The following is an 18,699-nucleotide window of genomic DNA, read 5'->3' on the forward strand; positions in this document are numbered from 1 at the left end:
CTATTAAAAATTATTTCCAATGCTTGTCAGGCACGTAATAGGTTGCATCTGATAATATTCTTTTATATATTTTTAATATAAATTGTTGACTGCATTTTCTTCCTGAAAAATTTCCAAGAGCTTTCTAAATGCAAAAATTCCAAGCACATCTAGTTTATCAACTGACTGACTTCAAGCACAGAACTGTCCATTATAAGTACCCAGCAGTTTATACCACAATTTGTTGGGTAAATGAAATGCTTTTTAAAAAAATCCTTTTACTCTTCTAAAATCAGACTTTTCCTTTAACTGCAGTGAGGCAAAGACTTCAACTAAAACGTATCTAAACTTTTGTTTGTACTCCAAACCCCAGAAATGTCCATATAAATTTTACAATGACAGGAGAATAATTCCGCTGTCTCTGAGCATAATGAAAGAAGTTTGGAGTACATATGAATTAAACTTAGCTACTGTGAGAAATTAAATGGAAATTTCAGCCAGCACTAATCTCCCGGTTCAGGATAAACCTGGCTTTTGCAGTGTACAGCCTCATCTTTTCTCATGTTTATGACAAAATTTCTACTGCAAACAATGTTAGATATAATTTTGACATTTATTAATTAGTCAAATGAAATTCTGAAATTCTTTGATGGAAAAAAACACTATGGAATGATTTGGATCAGGACGGGAAATGATAATCTTAGATGATTATGTAATTTTGGAAAATCAGATATACACAACCCATATCTTTATATTATGATGTAGAAAGTCTTTGTTACCAAGATCTTGGTATGACCTAGTTCTCCTAAGTAGGGAATACTATGCTCATCCTGTACTAACAATGTAGAAAATTTATACTCATAACATAAAAATTAGTCCTATGGGAAATATCTGAAATGAAGATTATTTAAATACGGGTATTTTTCTTTTTCATGAAAATATATTAGTCTCTTCAAGATGGAAAGAAACATCAACCATAGGGCTTTCTAAGATTTCTGAAAAAAAAATCAGTTTGTCTTGTGCTCCTAAATCACTTATTTTCAAGTACCCTAGCTATTTTCTAGATAAATATATTTTTTGTCTCTGATTGCAGACTTTACATAAGCATTTTTAAGTATTTCAAGCACAGTCTGATAGAAAAAATGAACCCCAGATGAGGATGAAATTCAGCTTGGTTAAACTTTCATAATGGGTTATACAGAGTTCATATGATAGAGGAATGAACATGTACAACATGGAAAATTTTAATTTGTGGAGTTAGCAGTAAAGAGTAGATATAGAGCCATCACATATTTTCTGTGCTAAATAACATGTTAAAAAATGCACACTGTAAAGCACACTGCAACATTTTAAAACATATCTGGTACTTTCATAAAATGAAAAGATACTACTTTTCCTCACACAATCCCTAAAGTTAAAGTATACCTCTGGCTGGTAGGGGAGCCTTCTCTTCGTACTGAGGAACCTGTGGCTCTTCCTCCTCATATTCAGCAACTTCCTCTCCATAATAAGCAGCCTCTTCTTCATAATGGGTGACTTCTTCTTCCTCTTCATACTGAGGAACTTCTTCCTCTTCGTACTGAGGAACTTCCTCCTCATAGTGACTAACTTCTTCGTAATGGCGAACCTCCTCCTTGTATTGGATTACCTCCCTCTCATATCTGGTGGTGTCTTCCTCCTCGTACCTTGGAACCTCCTCCTCCTCCTCATACTGAGGAACTTCAACATATGCTTTCTCTTTTCGGACAACTGTCTTGCGTACTTCGGGCACTTAAAAAGATACCAATTAAAAGAACCTTAAAATTTGGCAAACAGATCTTACTAATAATAAGGATCACAAGGCATTGTCAACTAAGAATTAACCAAAGGAAGAACATTCCATAGAAAACAAATCAGTACTGACTGCACATGGAACATACAAGACACAAAAAACATTTACACCATATTTGAATACTCTGTCCAATATACCTTTGGCTGGTGGTCTTGCCATTTTTTTAGGAGGATAAATTGGTACTCTTTCTTCAATGATAGCCCTCTCTGGTACATCAGGCTCTTAAAAGATACAGTACAATTACATTTAAGAATTTTTATATGCAAATTGTTTAAAAGCAAAAGTATTGGCAAGAAACAGAAAAAGATATCTTACAAACACACGGCTGACATGTAAAAGACAAGCATGCTTATTGCCGCTGGACATGTAGCTAGGGAAGTAATTAGGCTTCTTTTCAATTAAGAAACAACCAACTTTTCAAGGTACCAATATAAGCAGTTGATATGATTCCTGCTTCATCCACTGCTGCCAACAGTGAAATTAAGTTTGCTGATGGGCAGAACTCAAAATCCAAAGCCATTGAATTATAAAATCAATAAATCTCATTGTTCTCTGTAGCAGCTCCTTGCCAGAGCAGTGACACTTTGCACTACCTCAGGAAGAGATAAAGGCTCCTCATTCACTGACAACAAAAGATTTGTGTTGGAAACTCTAGATGAAGGTGAAGCAACACATGGAGAGAAACTTTGAGAGTGACTAACAATAGATAAGGGCTCTGGTCTAATTAAAAGCAAAAGAATGACATGCTCAGTGAGGAAGGTGTTTTTCCTCTTCCGTCAATTACTTGATGAAGTGACTTGTTTCTTCTGACATGGCAAGGAGCCATTCCTTGTAAAAGCAGGAGCATCTCCAAAAGACTAAGATGTGGATATGTTCAGTTTTTAAGACTTATTTGGGAAAGAATGCTGTGTTTAAGCAGCATATTCTCTTTTACAGAAGTGCGTGGGTCTTGTCTTCTGAGGCAGGTGTCTTGGAAAATTTTTGACCAATATAATTGGAAACTGCACAGAAAATTACCTTGTCATTTTAAGATCTGGCAGAATTGCCAATTCGGACAATAACTGTGTCATTTTCTTAACAGATTTGAGATTTTTTTTCTGACCTTCAGAGATGGAATCCATTCTGTTGCTGACAGATTTGAGAATTTCTAGAAGCTTTATTCATGACAAGCTCCAGTGAGCATAGATGAGTGGCTGCCACAAGTCTTGATGCTTGGTGTTATTTTTGGGGCAGTGTGAAGACTCATTAGCTCTCTAAGTATTTTCTGGCACAGCCTTCCTTGATATTTAATTATAAATGCCAGGTACATCTATACTTGAAATCTTAAACTGAAACTGCTTGAAACCGATACTTTGGTGGATTTGAAATCAAAAACTGCATTATGCATGAGTGCCCTTTTCAGAAAGCTCAGATTCCTTTGGATTCTTTTTTTCCAGCTAAAACACCAATGTTTGGTATCCTATTGGAGAACTGTTGCCTTCAATGTCTTTCTGCTTTGACCCTTTTCCTTCCAGACCAGATGGCATATTAAACCTGCCTTACTGAAAGCCAAAGGTCATCCTTCATCACACTCTTGGTACTCATAGGATGCTTGTCCCCACAACTTTGGAGACTAAATAGATAATTTAACTTCATGCTGATTTGTCTGTATTAATCTTTCATGATATGAATATGAAAATGCCATTTATCAATTGTATCAGATCTAAAAGTAGTGAGTGTGAGGCATCTTGTGGGTCATTTTTCACAAATCAATGCAAAAGTAAAAGAGCAATAAATTTTCCTTACAGGCTATGGACTGTTGAGCAAGCAGATCCATTACATTGGATTGTGTTGTGTCTTAGCCATACAGGCAATAGCAGAGCTAAGGATTTTTTTCTTTAACCTTCAGATTTAGGTGAGGAGTTGCTTTTACAGAACAGGAAAGGTCTGTCTTTTCAGATTAATAAAGCATGGTAATTTAAATGAAAGCAAAGATTGTCTCTTGCTTCCCCTCAAAGGTCAGACAGGTGGCTAGATTTAAAAAGGAGGACCTAATGAAATTATTTGGCTTCCACGATGCGAACAGCAGCAAGCCAAGGGAAAGAATTAAATGAGAAATAGTATTTTATTGCGATAATGAAATATGTCCTGCCTTATTCTACAAGCTTCATTTTTGTGATAAACTGGCAGTGGCAAAGGACATGAAATTTAGTTTTATTCTCTCTGTTTCTTTTACTAGCTGATGAGATGTAACTTTGGATACAGAATTTTTTTAGTCTTCATACCTGTGTATGAAATCTCCTGTTCTGTGTGGAGAGAAACGGATACTTCCTCTGACATAGCCCAATGTTCTTCTTCTGTTGGTACTTCAAAGACAGAGTCTAACATTAATTTTTTTCCTGGGGTAATATAATGTACAATAATAAATATCCCATTTGGAGTTTCTTAGACACCACCCACACCCAGAGTAATTGGGAAAAATGTGTCTAGTATTTCTCAAAGGCTTTGTAAAAAATCCTCTGGGACTACAGTGAATCATAGTGATGGACTTGGTAGTGTAAGGTTAATGGTTGGACTCAATGACCTTAATGTCTTGTCCAACTTAAATGATTCTATAATTCTAAATTTGAACCTCAGGAGACATGCCAGACCAATAGGCCTGAAGCTCTGGTAGTCTTACATCAGCACAATCTGTTCATAGATTAACCCATGGGCAGGACTACCTTCTGGTGGTGGAGACACTTTTCTCTTTTGAACAGCAATGGATACTCTTTCTTCTCTGGCAGTTTTCCTCTGTGCTTCTGGCACTTTAAAGATAGTAATTGTAAGAAAACTAGCTTCTAAAAGAAATCACACACATTCTGAAACTTGTACTAAAGAATTATAGACAAACAATTAGGAACAAATAGCACACTGTTTAAAAGAAAATATAATAAACACAACAATCACATGAGACATACAGATAATATAGTAAAATAATACATCTAGTATTAGAGTAATAGATATATAGACAAAATAATTGAGCAGAATATTCACAAATTGTGAAGTAAGATGGAATGAAGACGAAAGTAAGAGGTAAAGACTTTGTCTCTAAACTCTTCAGAAACTCAATGAAGACACAGAACACCACATACTCAGGGTACATAACAAAATCAAACGCAAGAAAAGCACAGAAACAGAGAACAAATTTGTAGGTTTGAAACACTTCACTGAATATTGACAATATTATAAACATTGATTTTTAAAAAAAATTTGTGTTCAATTTTTTTTCACTGATTAAATGTTGTCACTCAGCTTTGCAAGCATGTAAGCATCCAGAGTGATCAATGGAATTAAATAGTAGTTAAAAAATGCAAAGAATGAAGGTGCATGACTATTCCCTGTTACATTCAGCAGTATACTGAAGGGGAAAAGATGAAGGTCCTTTTCATTTATAACCAAATCAGGAGACACAGATTTATTAACTAGGCAGACTATGAGTATGATGCGCATGGATGTGTGATATTTAAAAGCCATCTCTACTTCCAAAACAACTTCTATACCTTTAGCTGGTGGAGCTGCCACTTTCTGTGAAATTGGAACAGGTACTTTGTCTTCTGGGACAGGCTTCTTGGGCACTGCTAGCAGTTTGTAAAAAAAGTTTATTGTAATAGATGTTAAATTAATCACAAACTATACAAGTATACAAATATAAGCAGATGACAAAACACAAATCAGAGACTTGACATTTCTTCAAGTAAAAAAAGAAAAAAAGACAGCAAACACTGAACATTAGAGTCTGTGTTACACAACTAGACATAAATACAAACCACTATTCTGAGACAAGACTTCTCTAGTGTAACTCTGAAAATTTATATACCTTTCTTTGGTGGAGCCACTTCTTTTTTAGCAACTGCAACTTTTTCTTCTGTGATAATTTTCCTGTGTACTTCAGTCACTTAAAAATAATGTACAGGGATATTTAATTACAATATTTGAAATGCAGAAATATGATACTTTTACTTATTCTGATTGTTTTAAAAAAGTGCTAAGTGAACTTCAACAGCAACAGAAATAAGATGCTGCTGAAGAGCATCCTTTACATCCATAGCACCCAAATGAGTAGAGTCAAAAGAAAGGGGAGATTTCTACAAAGGTTACAGATACTAACAAACAAAACTGTATTAAGTAAATTGCCCAAACACAAATACTGCAAGACCTAACTAAAAAATCTCCATGGTAATAATGTTTACCTTTGGTTGTTGGAGGTTCTTCAAATTCTGCCTCAAAAGTGGGCACCAATGCTTCTTCAGGTTCTTAAAAAAGATGTGTAACTTTAGAAAATTTGTTTGATTTCATCAACAGGTATAAGATAGAAGATGAAATAACATATAAATAACATAAAATAACATATAAATCTCATCAAGACAGCACAGGTCACAGGTATCCTTGTAGACAAATAGACATAAAAATATGTTTAATGTTGAAGAAATTTGATACCAGAGATCTATGTTGCATCAACACTACAATCCCCAGCCAAGGCGTATATGTTAAAAATGGAATGTAGCAAAAAAGCTTTTTTCTTTTTTTGCAACAGAAACAAACACTGTTATACCTTTTGCTGGTGGAGCCACCATTTTTTTAGACACAGGAACAGGCACTTTCTCTTTAGGAACTGCCTTCTTATGAACTTCAGGAACTTTAGAAAAATGAGCAAGATGAGAAGGAAGATGAGAAAGAATATTAAAGTGTAATATTTACAATTGCCTACTACACAATGTGTTTTACTGAGTTAACACAAACAAGAATTTTCAAAGTACAAGGTGGAATTTGAGACAGCATTCATCACTGGGAGAAGACACCATTTATGTCAACATGTACGAGCAAGACAGTAAGACAAACACAATCCCTTTGAGGACACATCAACCAGCTGAGGAACTGGTTTATACCTTTAACTCCTGGAGCTTCCTTTGGAGCAGCTGGGACTTTTGGCTCAGGGACAACTCTCCTGTGCTTCTCAGGCACTTTAAAAGATTACAATACATAGTTTTACATAGAGGAGTAGTATCACTATAGCACAAACACACAAAAATGCCAAAAATGGACATAAACATGTAGTGGCAATATAATGTTAAGAATGGTGAAACAACTCACATGTTGAAGTGAAATGAACTTATACCTTTTTTAGGTGGGGCTTCCTCTCTTTTTGGAACAGTTACTGTCTCCTCTATGTAGTAAGACTCTTCTTCAGTCACTTTTAAAAAGAGTAAAAATAAAAATACTTATGTTTAAGTATTTCACATATATTACTGTCTTTATGGCTCAGGTAAGCAACAAAGTATTTGAAAGACAAAAATAAACAGTGTGCTTTATTAACAGACTCTTCTGGGATGACAAAATCTACGTTCAAGCCATCCTGCTTCCACTGAGGCCAATGGAAACACTCCAAGCAGCTTAAATGGAACTGAGAGACTGGGCTCTCATCTTGTATTTGTGTGGAATTTGAAAATGCTCCATTCCTCTGTCCACTAAGTCACTAATGTTGAAATTTGTCTATTTTGAAAAACCTTCTTTCCCAAATACTGAGAAAATTCCTTGACTAAAAATATCCCTGGAAAAATTTGTGGTGTCATTAGTCATAGAAACTGAGTCAGTCAGTGTTACGGTCCTTTGCAGTATTATGTGACCACCAATAAACTTACAAGTGGAAACAATATAGTTATTTTACAGTGAAATTATCTGAGGAATCCGAGTGCATTATGGCATTCGGAAGAACATGTACTTTATTCAAGCAACCTGGTGGAAGAGGAACTTCCAACAGAGGATTTTTGTAAGCAGAAAGAAGTCCTGATAGATCTCACTATCAGAAAGATAACTTATTATTTTCACTGTATTGAAACAGGATTAGCTACTTTTCAAAAGCAAGCAATAGAAATTGTAGAAATTAAAATTAAAAGTTGTAAGTTACAAAACATATTTATATAGTTGTAATTTTTTCCTTATAAATAAATCAGATATTAATCCAAACTGCCTATTTGGATACTTTTTTACTTTTGCCTAGTGTTCCTGAATTGTTGTCATACCTTCAGAAATTTCTTCTCTGTGGATGGAAATAGATACTTCCTCTCTTTCTTCTTCAGACCATTCTTCAACCGTTGGTTCTTTAAGGAAAATTATTAGTTTTAATATTTTTGCAGGATGGATAAATGGAGAGAGGGAAGGATTGATGGATAGAGAAGATGAAGTCTGATTCTTAGAAGTTCCAGATGGTAATGACAGATATGCATACAATCCAGAAAGTGCTGTGCACCGCATGCATATGTATGATTTGTTCTAAATTATGTGGTTTGTCCATGTCCCAGGTTCCCTACTGTGTGTTGTTGTATCTAATACCATTCACTTGTCAACTGTCAGTTTATTAGAATGCCTCAGCTCTCCAAATTTCCCCATCACAACAGCTGAAGTGGGGGAACAATAGTCAAAGAATTAGAGGTTTCTCCTTGATCCAACTGTATGAAAGTGAGGAAAGGAAAAAATGAGATGGATAGGACAAGAACTGAAAGGAAATCCTGGCATGTACTCATCTAAAAAGGTGACTGTATCAGGGAAAACCTCAACTGGTTCTGGAGAAAAGATTAATTTGCAGGAGACAAACAGAAATTAACACTGCATGTATCCATTTGGATGTGCATTTGTTCATATTTTAGATAGACATGTTCCAAATTTTCTTCTAAAAATTCATTTATGGTTTTAAAAAGAAAGTGCAAATTTTCTTGACTGGGTAGTTATTAATGGGACATAAAATCCAACAAAATGCTGTTTCAGCATTCTTGAAGTTATCCTGAAGCAGATATTATGTGGAATTATACTAACTTAAAACAACTGATCTCAATCTTCCCTGAAGACGACAATGTTAAGTGAAAGCTGGTGAGAAGGGAAGCAGTATTTTATCTTGAGGGCTACAGAAAGCTTGGTAGTATGACAAATGGATGGTTACAGCCCTAATTTGTAGAGTCTAAAAATAAATCTAAAATAAATTTGCTACTGCAAATTTATGAGGCCCTCATCTGAAGATTATTGTATTCAGTAGTAGAGTTTCCATGTCAATGTGGTGCGATCCTGACATTCAAGACTGAAATTGTAAATAGCACTTTAGGAGGCTTTGAACTGCCTGCAGTTCAGCACAAAACTTATACAAGATAACTATCAAAAAATGTTTGGTGTTATTTTGATCTTGATATTAGAACAACAGACTTGTAGACATAGTGCAAGTTTCTCACTATTGTCTGCTTATAGTGTACCTTCAGGTGATGGGATTTCCTCTGGAATGGCAACAGATATTCTCTCTTCTGTGATAAGTACTCTTTCTTCAAAAGTGGCTTTCTTCTGCACTTCAGGCACTTTGGAAGATAATGATATTAAATGTATGCTTTTCCAATTCCATTGTGAAACAAATTTTTGAAATGCTAAATCTAGGTTTCCAAAGAAGGGTACTGAGCACATAACATATAACAGAGATTCAATATTTAGAAAGAATACTATGTAAGTATTGCACACGAGATACAACATACTGTAATGATTCATTGTGTAAATCAGAGCAGCAGAACTCACAGGAGAAGCACAAATCAACGACTAATAACAGCACAGAACTAATAGACAGAAGCTGAGAAATAGCATATTCTTGTATTCTGCTGCAAAGCATACCTTTAGCTGGAGGAGCCTCAATTTTTTTAGGAACAGCAGGAGTTGCTTTTTCTTTAGGGACAGGTTTCTTAGGAACTGCAGGCACTTAAAAAAAGTATTTGTTTTAGAACATTTGAAGTAAAAACTGACACATGCAGTTTTCACACAAGAGAAATGTGTTCTTGTTGAGAAAGATTACACATGAATATGTTTTGCTTACCAAACATGACAGTTGACCAAAATGAGATAAATGTTATGTTCTAAAGATTACAATAAATGATATTAAAATGAGCTGTATTTTTCAGGGGGAGTATCTACTTTAGGAATACATGGCAGTTTTTCTTCTGGAACTGGTTTTTTAGGTATTTCTGGCACTTCAAAGATCTTAATTATAATATAATCAGCTTAAATTAGCAAGTTTTTATACAATAAATCTACAGCACACCTATACACAAAACTGACACAAAAGATACACATTAACGTAGATGAAGTACCAGTATAGCCAGATTAATTTAGCAATCAAATCCTAAATTTGACATAAATAAGATGCTTAAGGTAATAAGAAAAGAACATTATTTTTTAAAGTGTACCTTTAGGTGTTGGAGCTTCCTCTCTTTTTGGAACAGCAACCTTTTTCTCTGGGGGAGCTTTCTTAGGAACCTCTGGCACTTAAAAAACCATAAAGTATAAGATAACTGAATTCTAAATTTCAAAGATTTATTGGAGTATTATTGATTTCATTAATAGATAGACATCTTCCATTTGTAAGAATATCAAGACACACCACATAATACATTCATACACTTAACATAGAAAGATCTATGACAAGAGCAACATATGTTTGATACAAAACAAAATCAAACCAGTTGCTGGAAGACTATCAAATACTTTAAGACTGATTACTTAACTGAAGAATGAGATGCTCAAATATACTACCAGGTTTTAAAAAATCTCATGGATGAACAGAGAATTATACACAAAAGATAAATTCTAACACAAACATGCTTACATACAGATTAACAGGAAAATAAAACTCAACAAGTAATGCACACTTGTTGGAGTTGGGAAAGTGTTGGGAGAGAGTAAGTGTTGGGAAAAGGAACATGTCCTTTTTCTTCAGGCACAGTTTTTCTAGGCCCTTCAAAATCTCTTAAGGTATTAAAATTAATCTAGGCTATCCTTCTAAGGCTTTTGAATGCCTTAGATGAGAACAGACATTCACACATAACACACAAATTACATTTATCATATGTGTTGAGAATATAAGAGAAGTTAGGAAAAGGGGACAATAGCACAGAACTGGTTAAAGCCCACATTCAAAAGATGCTGTACCTTTTGCTGGGGGAGCCACCTCCTTTTTAGCAACAGCAACTTTCTTTTCTGGAACAGGTTTCTTAGGGGCTTCAGGCACTTTGGGAAACATTGTTAAAGTAAGAGATCTTTAGTTTTTGGAACACTAATCCAGATTTGAATAATCCAAGATTGTTTTTTTACAATGGAGCCAGTGCTTGGACAAGGAGATGAGCACTGCAACTGACACAATACAATGTACAGCCTTTTGTGTACAAATGTGGACAGTACAGGAAAGACATAATGATACAGTAAAAAAGTCCTATGTTAAAATCACTGCACTAGCACCTTTCATTTTACTCTCTTGAAGTAAAAACACTCTACACTCGCCTGAAAAAGCCACACAACTTAAATAGAAATAATAAGTACAAGATAGTTAAGAGAGAGAAGGACCCAAGCTGAGACAAATTCAAGCTGTAAGCTAAGTTATAGCACGATTGAAAAACTGAAATAGTGCAACAGAGACACAATGCAAAATCAAATAATGCATATGGAGATAGTGCAAAACAAAGACACATAGAGAGTAAATTCCTAAATATATGCAAGAAAACATGAAAAATAATACAAAGAAAGAAAATTTCTTTGGGCTTTGCTTCTTTCTTTTTTACTAGAGCAGTAGAAATACCATTAGCTGATGGAGCTTCTGCTTTAGGCACAGGAACAGGCTTTCTTTCTTCTGGAACACGCCTCTTTGGTATCTCAGGCACTTTAAAAGATAGGTGGTGATCATTTAGGAGACAGCTAAAATAATTGGTAAACCACAGCTGGCTACTCTTTACATGGTGTGTAAGCAAACAATAAATGTCAAAACCTAACCTGTTTTATCAAACGGATACAACAAACCCATCTCACAAAAAGCTATTAAAGGGATTATTTAAAGTCATGAAGAGGAATAAGATAAGAATGCAAAAAGGCTTGAATCTCTGACAGCAGAGCCATAGAGAAATTGAAAGATCTCAGTTCTGATATGCTATCCTTTGGTAAACAGTGTTACAGACAGATAATGTGAAAGTTCAGGAAAACAGAGCAGATGTTGATGCAAAGACATTCACCTTCAACATGAGAGATCTCCAGTTCTGTAGAAATAACTTCTTCCTCCTCCTCGACCTCTCTATGCGCTACAATAGGAATTTTAAAGATATTAAATGTTGAGATAGGAAATATCAATGTTCATAGTAAATCTGAAAAACCTCAAGAAGATAATATGTGTGTACACAACACAATCATCACTGAAACATATATGTTAATATGTAAAAAATTAATCCAGAAAATGAACAGCATGTACTGAATTTTGAGTCAAATTAAACAAACAAGCAGACAAATATTTATTAGACTCCCATCAATAATCAAACTACCTTCAATTGGGTAAACAGCTTCAAAGAATCTTTCTTCAACTGTTTTCTCATGCTCTGTTGGCTCTTTAAAGAAAAGTATTTAAACAATAGTAAGATAAAATACTTGAAATATTTCCATCTGTCAAGCTAAATAATACTAATGCTACATAACACAATGGACAAAAAAAGCAAGGCATACTGAAAGACAAATGTACAATATGTCTAAATATGTAATTTGACATACATAAAAATAGATCAAAAGAAAATATAGTAGGATTGATAGATTGTTTTGATTTGGGTACACAGACTTTTGGTTTTGTACATACCTGTAACATCATATGAATACTCTTCTTCTCTGTGGACAGAAACTGACATCTTTTCTTCTGAAACAGTCCATGTTTCTACTGTTGGTACTTTAAAGATAGGATTTTGTTTTAGTATTTAATATTCTAGATCCACATTAGTGGTAGTCAGCATGTGAGTTTTTATCAGGTCTATATTCATATTGCACATTAAAGTCTTAGACATATTTAGACAGTCAGTATTCATTTTGTAAAATACTGAACAAAGAACAAGGACACAAGTATAATATTTAGTATTTGTTAAAGACTAAAGACACAGACACCTTTAACCCAAACATTTGAAACAAAATGCATGCACAGGCTTTTGCAAATAGTACATCAGAAGAATTCTAAAGGTTGTTCTTCAAAGACATTTTTGGGCATGAGGACACAATTATATTTATTATGTAAGGATAGGCCAGCAAGCAGAACAGATGAAGAAAAAGCTAAGTCACACTGCAGTGTGACCGTAGGCTCTTGAAATTAGAACCAAAAGACTATCCACAAATATGTTAAGAACAGATTTCATAAAAAACAAAAGCATGGTAGACATACTAATTAAACACTGAGAGCAGTCACAGCATGACTACTTCTATGGATCCAGATACATACACACAGGCCCACATATTCCAAAGAAGCACAGAAACACATCGGGTGCTGAAAAAAAGTATAAACTGCAATTCAAAGATGCTGATCTGTACCTTCCTTTTTCATAACTTTTTCCTCGATGACCGCTGGTGTAGGTTTTGGTGGCAGAACTTTCTTGGTAACTGTTGATGTTAGAATTTTGTTATTCAGTCAAACATTTGGCAAAGAGATCAAAATAAGTCTACAGTAATCTGTCAATGATGTTGCAAATACAACAAACACAGCAAACAATCTAACTCATCAGCTAAGTCAGGCTTCTTAGAAGCACATAAAGCAACATAAGGAATGTGTTTGTTTCTTTTTATTGCTATGTTCTAAAGGTACTCAGGACATTTAGCACACAGGTAATTTCTTGATACTTATTGAATTGCAGCTGACAGAATCCTGCTGCAGAATGGGAAATGCTATACAAAATGAAGTAGCTACTAAGAGAATAAAGGTGCATATTTATTTCATAACCAAAGAATTAACCAAAGTATCTTGATAGATGGGTCAAAATGGCCAGCTGAGCAAGATAGGGATTTCACATCTTCAGCTTAGTATGAAACACACTCTTTCACCCAGTGCAATTTTAAACACACTTTCTTTCTTAAAGCATTGGTAGTTAATATTAGCATATAGTATTTTCCCCTAAAAAGCTTTAAATCTTCTTTTTAAAGGATTCAGCAGAAGCTTTTATTAGATGTTTCAAAGACTGAAAAATTGATCAGACCATGTTAAGTAAAGACAAAGCATATGCAGATCAGCTAAGTAACAAAAGGCACAACTTTCACAGAAACATAACATTAAGATAACAGTATTTACCCTCAGCCCTTTTGACTTTTTCTTCTGCAACCCTCTGAGTGGTTACCTCCACTTTTTCATCGACAGGTTTCTTGACAACTGCGAGTAATTCAGACAGATTTATTGTTCAAGTAATCTTGCAAATTGTTTTCTGGATACAAACCAGATAGAGCTGGCTGGGGTTTTTTGTTCAGGATGTTACAAAATGGGGCTCTGTTCAGTGCATTGTCTAATGGTGGTGAACAGTGACGTGCAGTGATCTAAGTGGAAAATGCTTCCCAGAGAGGCAGCATTTAATTTCTTAAAAGTTACACCCATGCCCAAGGCTAATGCACAGGGTGAAGGAAGGATAACTGAAGTTCAATTTGATTTTACCATCAATTCTTGTTTTGATTCAACCACCTTTGAGCAGAGAGCTCAGAAATATGAGGTGGGAGAAGAGAGTTACCATGACCCTTGCTCATCTCACTGTCCAACATAATGAGAATTTTCTTCTTTCCAAGGAAATGTGAATAACCAGCACCATTCATCTTGAAGGAGATGCATGAGAGATCTTAATCTGCATATCTTAATCTAACTCCTGTTAGTTTTGTGGGAAATTCATACCTTTTTGAACAGTTACTTCCTTCTTTTCCTTCTTTTCAGCTATAATGGCTGGTGGTTTTCGCTCAGGCACAGTTTTCTTAGGAACTTCAGTCACTTAAAAAAAAATAACATCACTTAATGATAAAAAATAAGTTGTCTAAAGGCTCTGTAGACAGAAAGGCATTAGTTATGCCATTATAGTTTTATGAATTTTAAAAACATACAGAGAGTTTTGGAGATCCAATTGTTGAAGTAAAATGTTTTGCTTATCTCCAAGTTTCATTTTTCTCATCAGAGCCAAATTTTGTTGCTAGAGGCATACATGTTACTAATCCCCAAGACAGTTATAACATGCAAGAAATTGAAAAATACAGCCATAACTTCAATCAATAAACATTTAAGTATAACAAGAGCACAGGACAATGATAGAAGAAATAGGCAAAAACCTAAAAACTACACATATCCTTACCACTCACTATTAACTCATGTTAGGTTTCAAAGACCTGCAAAGTTAACTGACAATGAACTTCTAATGTATCAATTCCTGTCTCCATCCATACCTTGTGATATCTTGTGTTATCATCAAGTGCCACTTAAAATTTGTCAGCATATTATGGTTCCAAATATTTTAGCAAAAACAAAACAAAAAAAAATGTTGCCTGGTTCAAAATGTTGGGACCTTCATAATAAATATGAGAAAAGAGAAGAAATAAAATGACATGATAATTCAAATACCTTCTTCATGAATTATTCTTTTTTCTTCATAAGTCACTTCTTTTTTCTCATAAGCTTCTTCCCATTCCTCTTCCCCTTCATCATAGCCCTCTTCCTTGACATAATAGTCATGGTCTTCACCATAATCTTCCTCCCATTCTTCATAAATTTCTTTGGGCGTTTCTTGTATTTTCTTTTCTTCACGTATCTCTTCTCTCCTTGCCATGGATGTTATTTTGACCTCTTTGGGCTTCTCTGGTAGCACCTCAGGAACTTAAAATAAATAAATTGATTGTTGGTATCACAGTGTGGAATTTGAAGGCATATTGGATGTTCACTTTTAGTGAAAGTATTTCACCCACACGGATGGTTCAAAGAAGGGACTATTTTTTAGGCAGTCTTGGATCAGCTTGGATTTTAAATGTGTGTTTTTAATATAAGGCCAGAAAACAAACAATTGTGATAGATTGAAGTTATTTCAAAACAAAACACCTTATTTCCACAAGATAATTTTACTCTTTTAAAAGTTTACAAACAAAGGAAAAAAATTACCTTTAGGTGGCAGGACTTCTTCAGGAGCTTTTTTAACCACCTTTTGGGGGACTTTCTTTAATGGAACCTTTTTCTCTGTTTAAAAATAATAGATTTTAAAATTTGAATTAAAAAACCTTAAGAACTCCTAAAAAGCCAAACAAACAAAAATCCAAAAATCAGCTGTCATAATGAAACATGAATATAGTATTCAAATACTGTAAGGACTTTTACCTGGCTTTTTCTTCTCTGGAGGTGGAACAAGAGGCAGAAGAATGGGAATAGGGGCAGCTTGTAGGAAAAATGAAATATTTAGAATAAAATTTAAATTTGAAATTTCCTTGCAAATGAAAAAAAATATTGGTTTGGTAAAATGGATTATATTATTTTATTGCAGCTGCAGAATAAAAGCAAACATGGTGCTTATTCTGAGAGTTTACAGGAGCTTAATAAATATAATTTGAGTGGAAATCCTCAGTCTACTTTTTTGAACCCTGAATGTCCTCAGCTTTATTTTTATTGCTGCCATCACTCTCCTATCTTTGCTGATTGTAATTCATCTAAATATCAAATCTTTCCCTTCGTGCTGCCACTGCAAGCATTTACCAAATTATCCTGGAAAAAAACACAAGAAGTTCAAATTGCTGGCATTTATAGTAAACTACTGGAGGTAATAGAAGTATAAATATTGTCTGTAGCCTATAGTCCAAAACCAGAGTCTGAGGAGAGACCATTTGCCATAAACATGAAATCCAATGTAAAAAATACAATGTAAAGAATCCCATACAATTAAAAGAATATTTTTTCAAAAGGCAGCAATTCAGACAGCTTGTTTAAAAGATAATTTTGTGGCAAAAAGAAGAGATGAAAATTTAAAAAATTGTCAGAGAGGAAGATGGAAATAAAAGGAAGGTGATATGAACAACAGACCGATAGGAAAACATAACAGAAAATATTCTCTTTTTAGGAGAATTAGAATTCTTTTTTAAAGAGAAAATCTTAAAAATTCTCTTTTTAAGGGAATTAAATTAAATCCTACCACTACCTGTGTAGAGTTTTTGCCTTCCACACAGCAAAGAAGCCTATCCAAGTCAAGTCTTGCTCTCAGGGACAATTAACTAGATCTTATGGTTGAGCTAAGATTTTTCTGAGGTTCCCACTGGCCTTCTGGTTCAGTGCAGACAGAGAACAAGTATGGTTTGTTACCCTACCTTCAGCTGGTTTCTGAGGTGGAACTGCAACCTTGGCATCAGGAACATCTAGAAAATCAAAATGTTTAATTGACTTAATAAATACTACCAATTAAAATATTCAATGTGTTCTTCTCAAGGATAGTAGTTGATGGTGGTTTAATCTTTCTTTTTGTAACATACAAGGATTGTATCTTGCTCCTCAAGCATAAGCTAGCCAATTGATAGATAACTAACTGTATTAACCTTTCAGTTCAACCAGCCCGTACAATGTTATGTAATGTTTCTAGATAATTATTGCAACATTTGCAGTAGGCTCTTAAGAACATTCAAAAAAGAAAATCACTGCATATCATAAGGAGGTGATTTTTACCTATTTCATCTCCTTGGTTATTTTTTTCAGCTGCACAGAGGAGATCTTATCTAATAATTGCTACATCTTCATTGTTCTATTCCTTAGCAGTAAAAAAAATAACTTGTGTGTTTTAGAGAATGAGGCATTCCATGTTGTAAAAAATAAGGTCCCTATTAATGTCACTGAGTATGGATTTGTCTCAGTATTCATTGCCACTACTCATGAGAATAATAGTTCCACATGTCTGTGGATGAGGAACACTTTTTCAGGATGTAGTTTATACTTACTCTGACCAGGAAAAAAAGATTTGAAATAATAAAAAAGCAGAGCAATGCTTTAATTTTATGACAGAGTATTGACAAGGTCTTATGCCAGTCTTGCTTGAGGACTTTACCTGGTGGCTTCAACTCCAGTTTGATTTCTGCAAAGGAATATTAGATTTCTTTTAGGACTATTGATTTTTCCAGAATCATGTTTCAAACAAAGAAATTTGTACATGGTTATGATCACAAATTTATTTAGAAAATCTGCTAACCTTTGGTTACAAGATAGAGCTCTGCAGTGCTTCTTGCTTCTCCTCTTGGTTCAAGACGAGCAATTACAGAATAAACACCTGCAGCAGCCAAGAATGTTCATATTTATATTATTTTATAATTTAAAACCAGACCAAAAAGAAACAGATAAAAAATGGCACCAGCACAACTGTTTCATGCATTTTTACCTTCATCATCTGCATTAACATTGTGGATAGTCATATAATGGCAACGACCTTCACTTCTGAAGCTGTACTTGGGACTCTCTCTCAGTTCAGTGGGGCCTTTATACCACGTCACAACTGCATCATCAAAAGACACCTCGCACTCGAAGGTTGCAGACTGGTGTTCACTCACAACGATGTTCTGTATGCTCTTGGTGAACTGAATTGGTTCCGCTGTTTTTAGAAAGAAAAAATACATCAATTGTTATGCACCACCACTGCATTTAGTGTATCTGTATCCTTCTCATTGTTGTCATCAAAGTAGCTAAATTTTAATGAGATAATACTGATAGATCTTAAAAAAATAGAGTAAGAAAAAAGGATTTCATCTTCTACGAAGATAAGAATGAAGATTAGAAGATGTAAGAGTTCAACTATAACAAGATTGCTTTGCAGATACGTTTTGTAAGAGAAGCTATTAAGGAAACTAAAGATAGAGAATAATTAAGAAAAAGTCCAAGGAAAATATAAGAGTCCCAAAGAAAATAGAAGCTAGTACAACTCAGATTGCTTGTGGGCTATGGGACATCAATCATGGTTTAGTGAAGAACAGGCTTAATTGAATTGCACAAGTATGTCACATGTTGTTCAAAGAGAAAGGACAGTAAAATTTCTTATTTAGTCTGTTTCCAAGTTTTGGAATCTGTCTTTCAGAAATTA

General features: G+C 34.5%; 1 protein-coding gene across 20 annotated transcripts in view; it reads right to left on the minus strand.

The window, feature by feature from the left end:
- The window catches only part of TTN (titin), a 238,040-nt gene that overhangs the window by 133,347 nt on the left and 85,994 nt on the right, over positions 1-18,699 (minus strand). For 14 of the 20 annotated variants that reach the window (XM_063162226.1, XM_063162223.1, XM_063162220.1 and 11 more), the window contains 29 exons: positions 18,004-18,213; positions 17,818-17,895; positions 17,677-17,703; positions 16,949-16,996; positions 15,972-16,028; positions 15,759-15,833; positions 15,228-15,479; positions 14,514-14,606; positions 13,929-14,006; positions 13,178-13,246; positions 12,462-12,548; positions 12,157-12,219; positions 11,854-11,919; positions 11,427-11,507; positions 10,784-10,861; positions 10,042-10,119; positions 9,473-9,556; positions 9,070-9,168; positions 7,852-7,929; positions 6,948-7,022; positions 6,718-6,792; positions 6,384-6,467; positions 6,022-6,084; positions 5,649-5,726; positions 5,332-5,409; positions 4,513-4,596; positions 4,075-4,155; positions 1,948-2,031; positions 1,405-1,749 (listed from right to left, as the gene is read on the minus strand). In XM_063162226.1, the coding sequence (XP_063018296.1) occupies positions 1,405-1,749; positions 1,948-2,031; positions 4,075-4,155; positions 4,513-4,596; positions 5,332-5,409; positions 5,649-5,726; positions 6,022-6,084; positions 6,384-6,467; positions 6,718-6,792; positions 6,948-7,022; positions 7,852-7,929; positions 9,070-9,168; positions 9,473-9,556; positions 10,042-10,119; positions 10,784-10,861; positions 11,427-11,507; positions 11,854-11,919; positions 12,157-12,219; positions 12,462-12,548; positions 13,178-13,246; positions 13,929-14,006; positions 14,514-14,606; positions 15,228-15,479; positions 15,759-15,833; positions 15,972-16,028; positions 16,949-16,996; positions 17,677-17,703; positions 17,818-17,895; positions 18,004-18,213 (2,748 nt within the window). The remainder of the gene's footprint in view (positions 1-1,404; positions 1,750-1,947; positions 2,032-4,074; positions 4,156-4,512; positions 4,597-5,331; positions 5,410-5,648; positions 5,727-6,021; positions 6,085-6,383; positions 6,468-6,717; positions 6,793-6,947; positions 7,023-7,851; positions 7,930-9,069; positions 9,169-9,472; positions 9,557-10,041; positions 10,120-10,783; positions 10,862-11,426; positions 11,508-11,853; positions 11,920-12,156; positions 12,220-12,461; positions 12,549-13,177; positions 13,247-13,928; positions 14,007-14,513; positions 14,607-15,227; positions 15,480-15,758; positions 15,834-15,971; positions 16,029-16,948; positions 16,997-17,676; positions 17,704-17,817; positions 17,896-18,003; positions 18,214-18,699) is intronic. The other 6 variants (XM_063162213.1, XM_063162215.1, XM_063162218.1 and 3 more) reach the window with 6 other exon arrangements.

This window comes from Melospiza melodia, chromosome 8 (genome assembly GCF_035770615.1).
Source record: "Melospiza melodia melodia isolate bMelMel2 chromosome 8, bMelMel2.pri, whole genome shotgun sequence".
Classification (NCBI taxonomy): Eukaryota; Metazoa; Chordata; class Aves; order Passeriformes; family Passerellidae; genus Melospiza; species Melospiza melodia.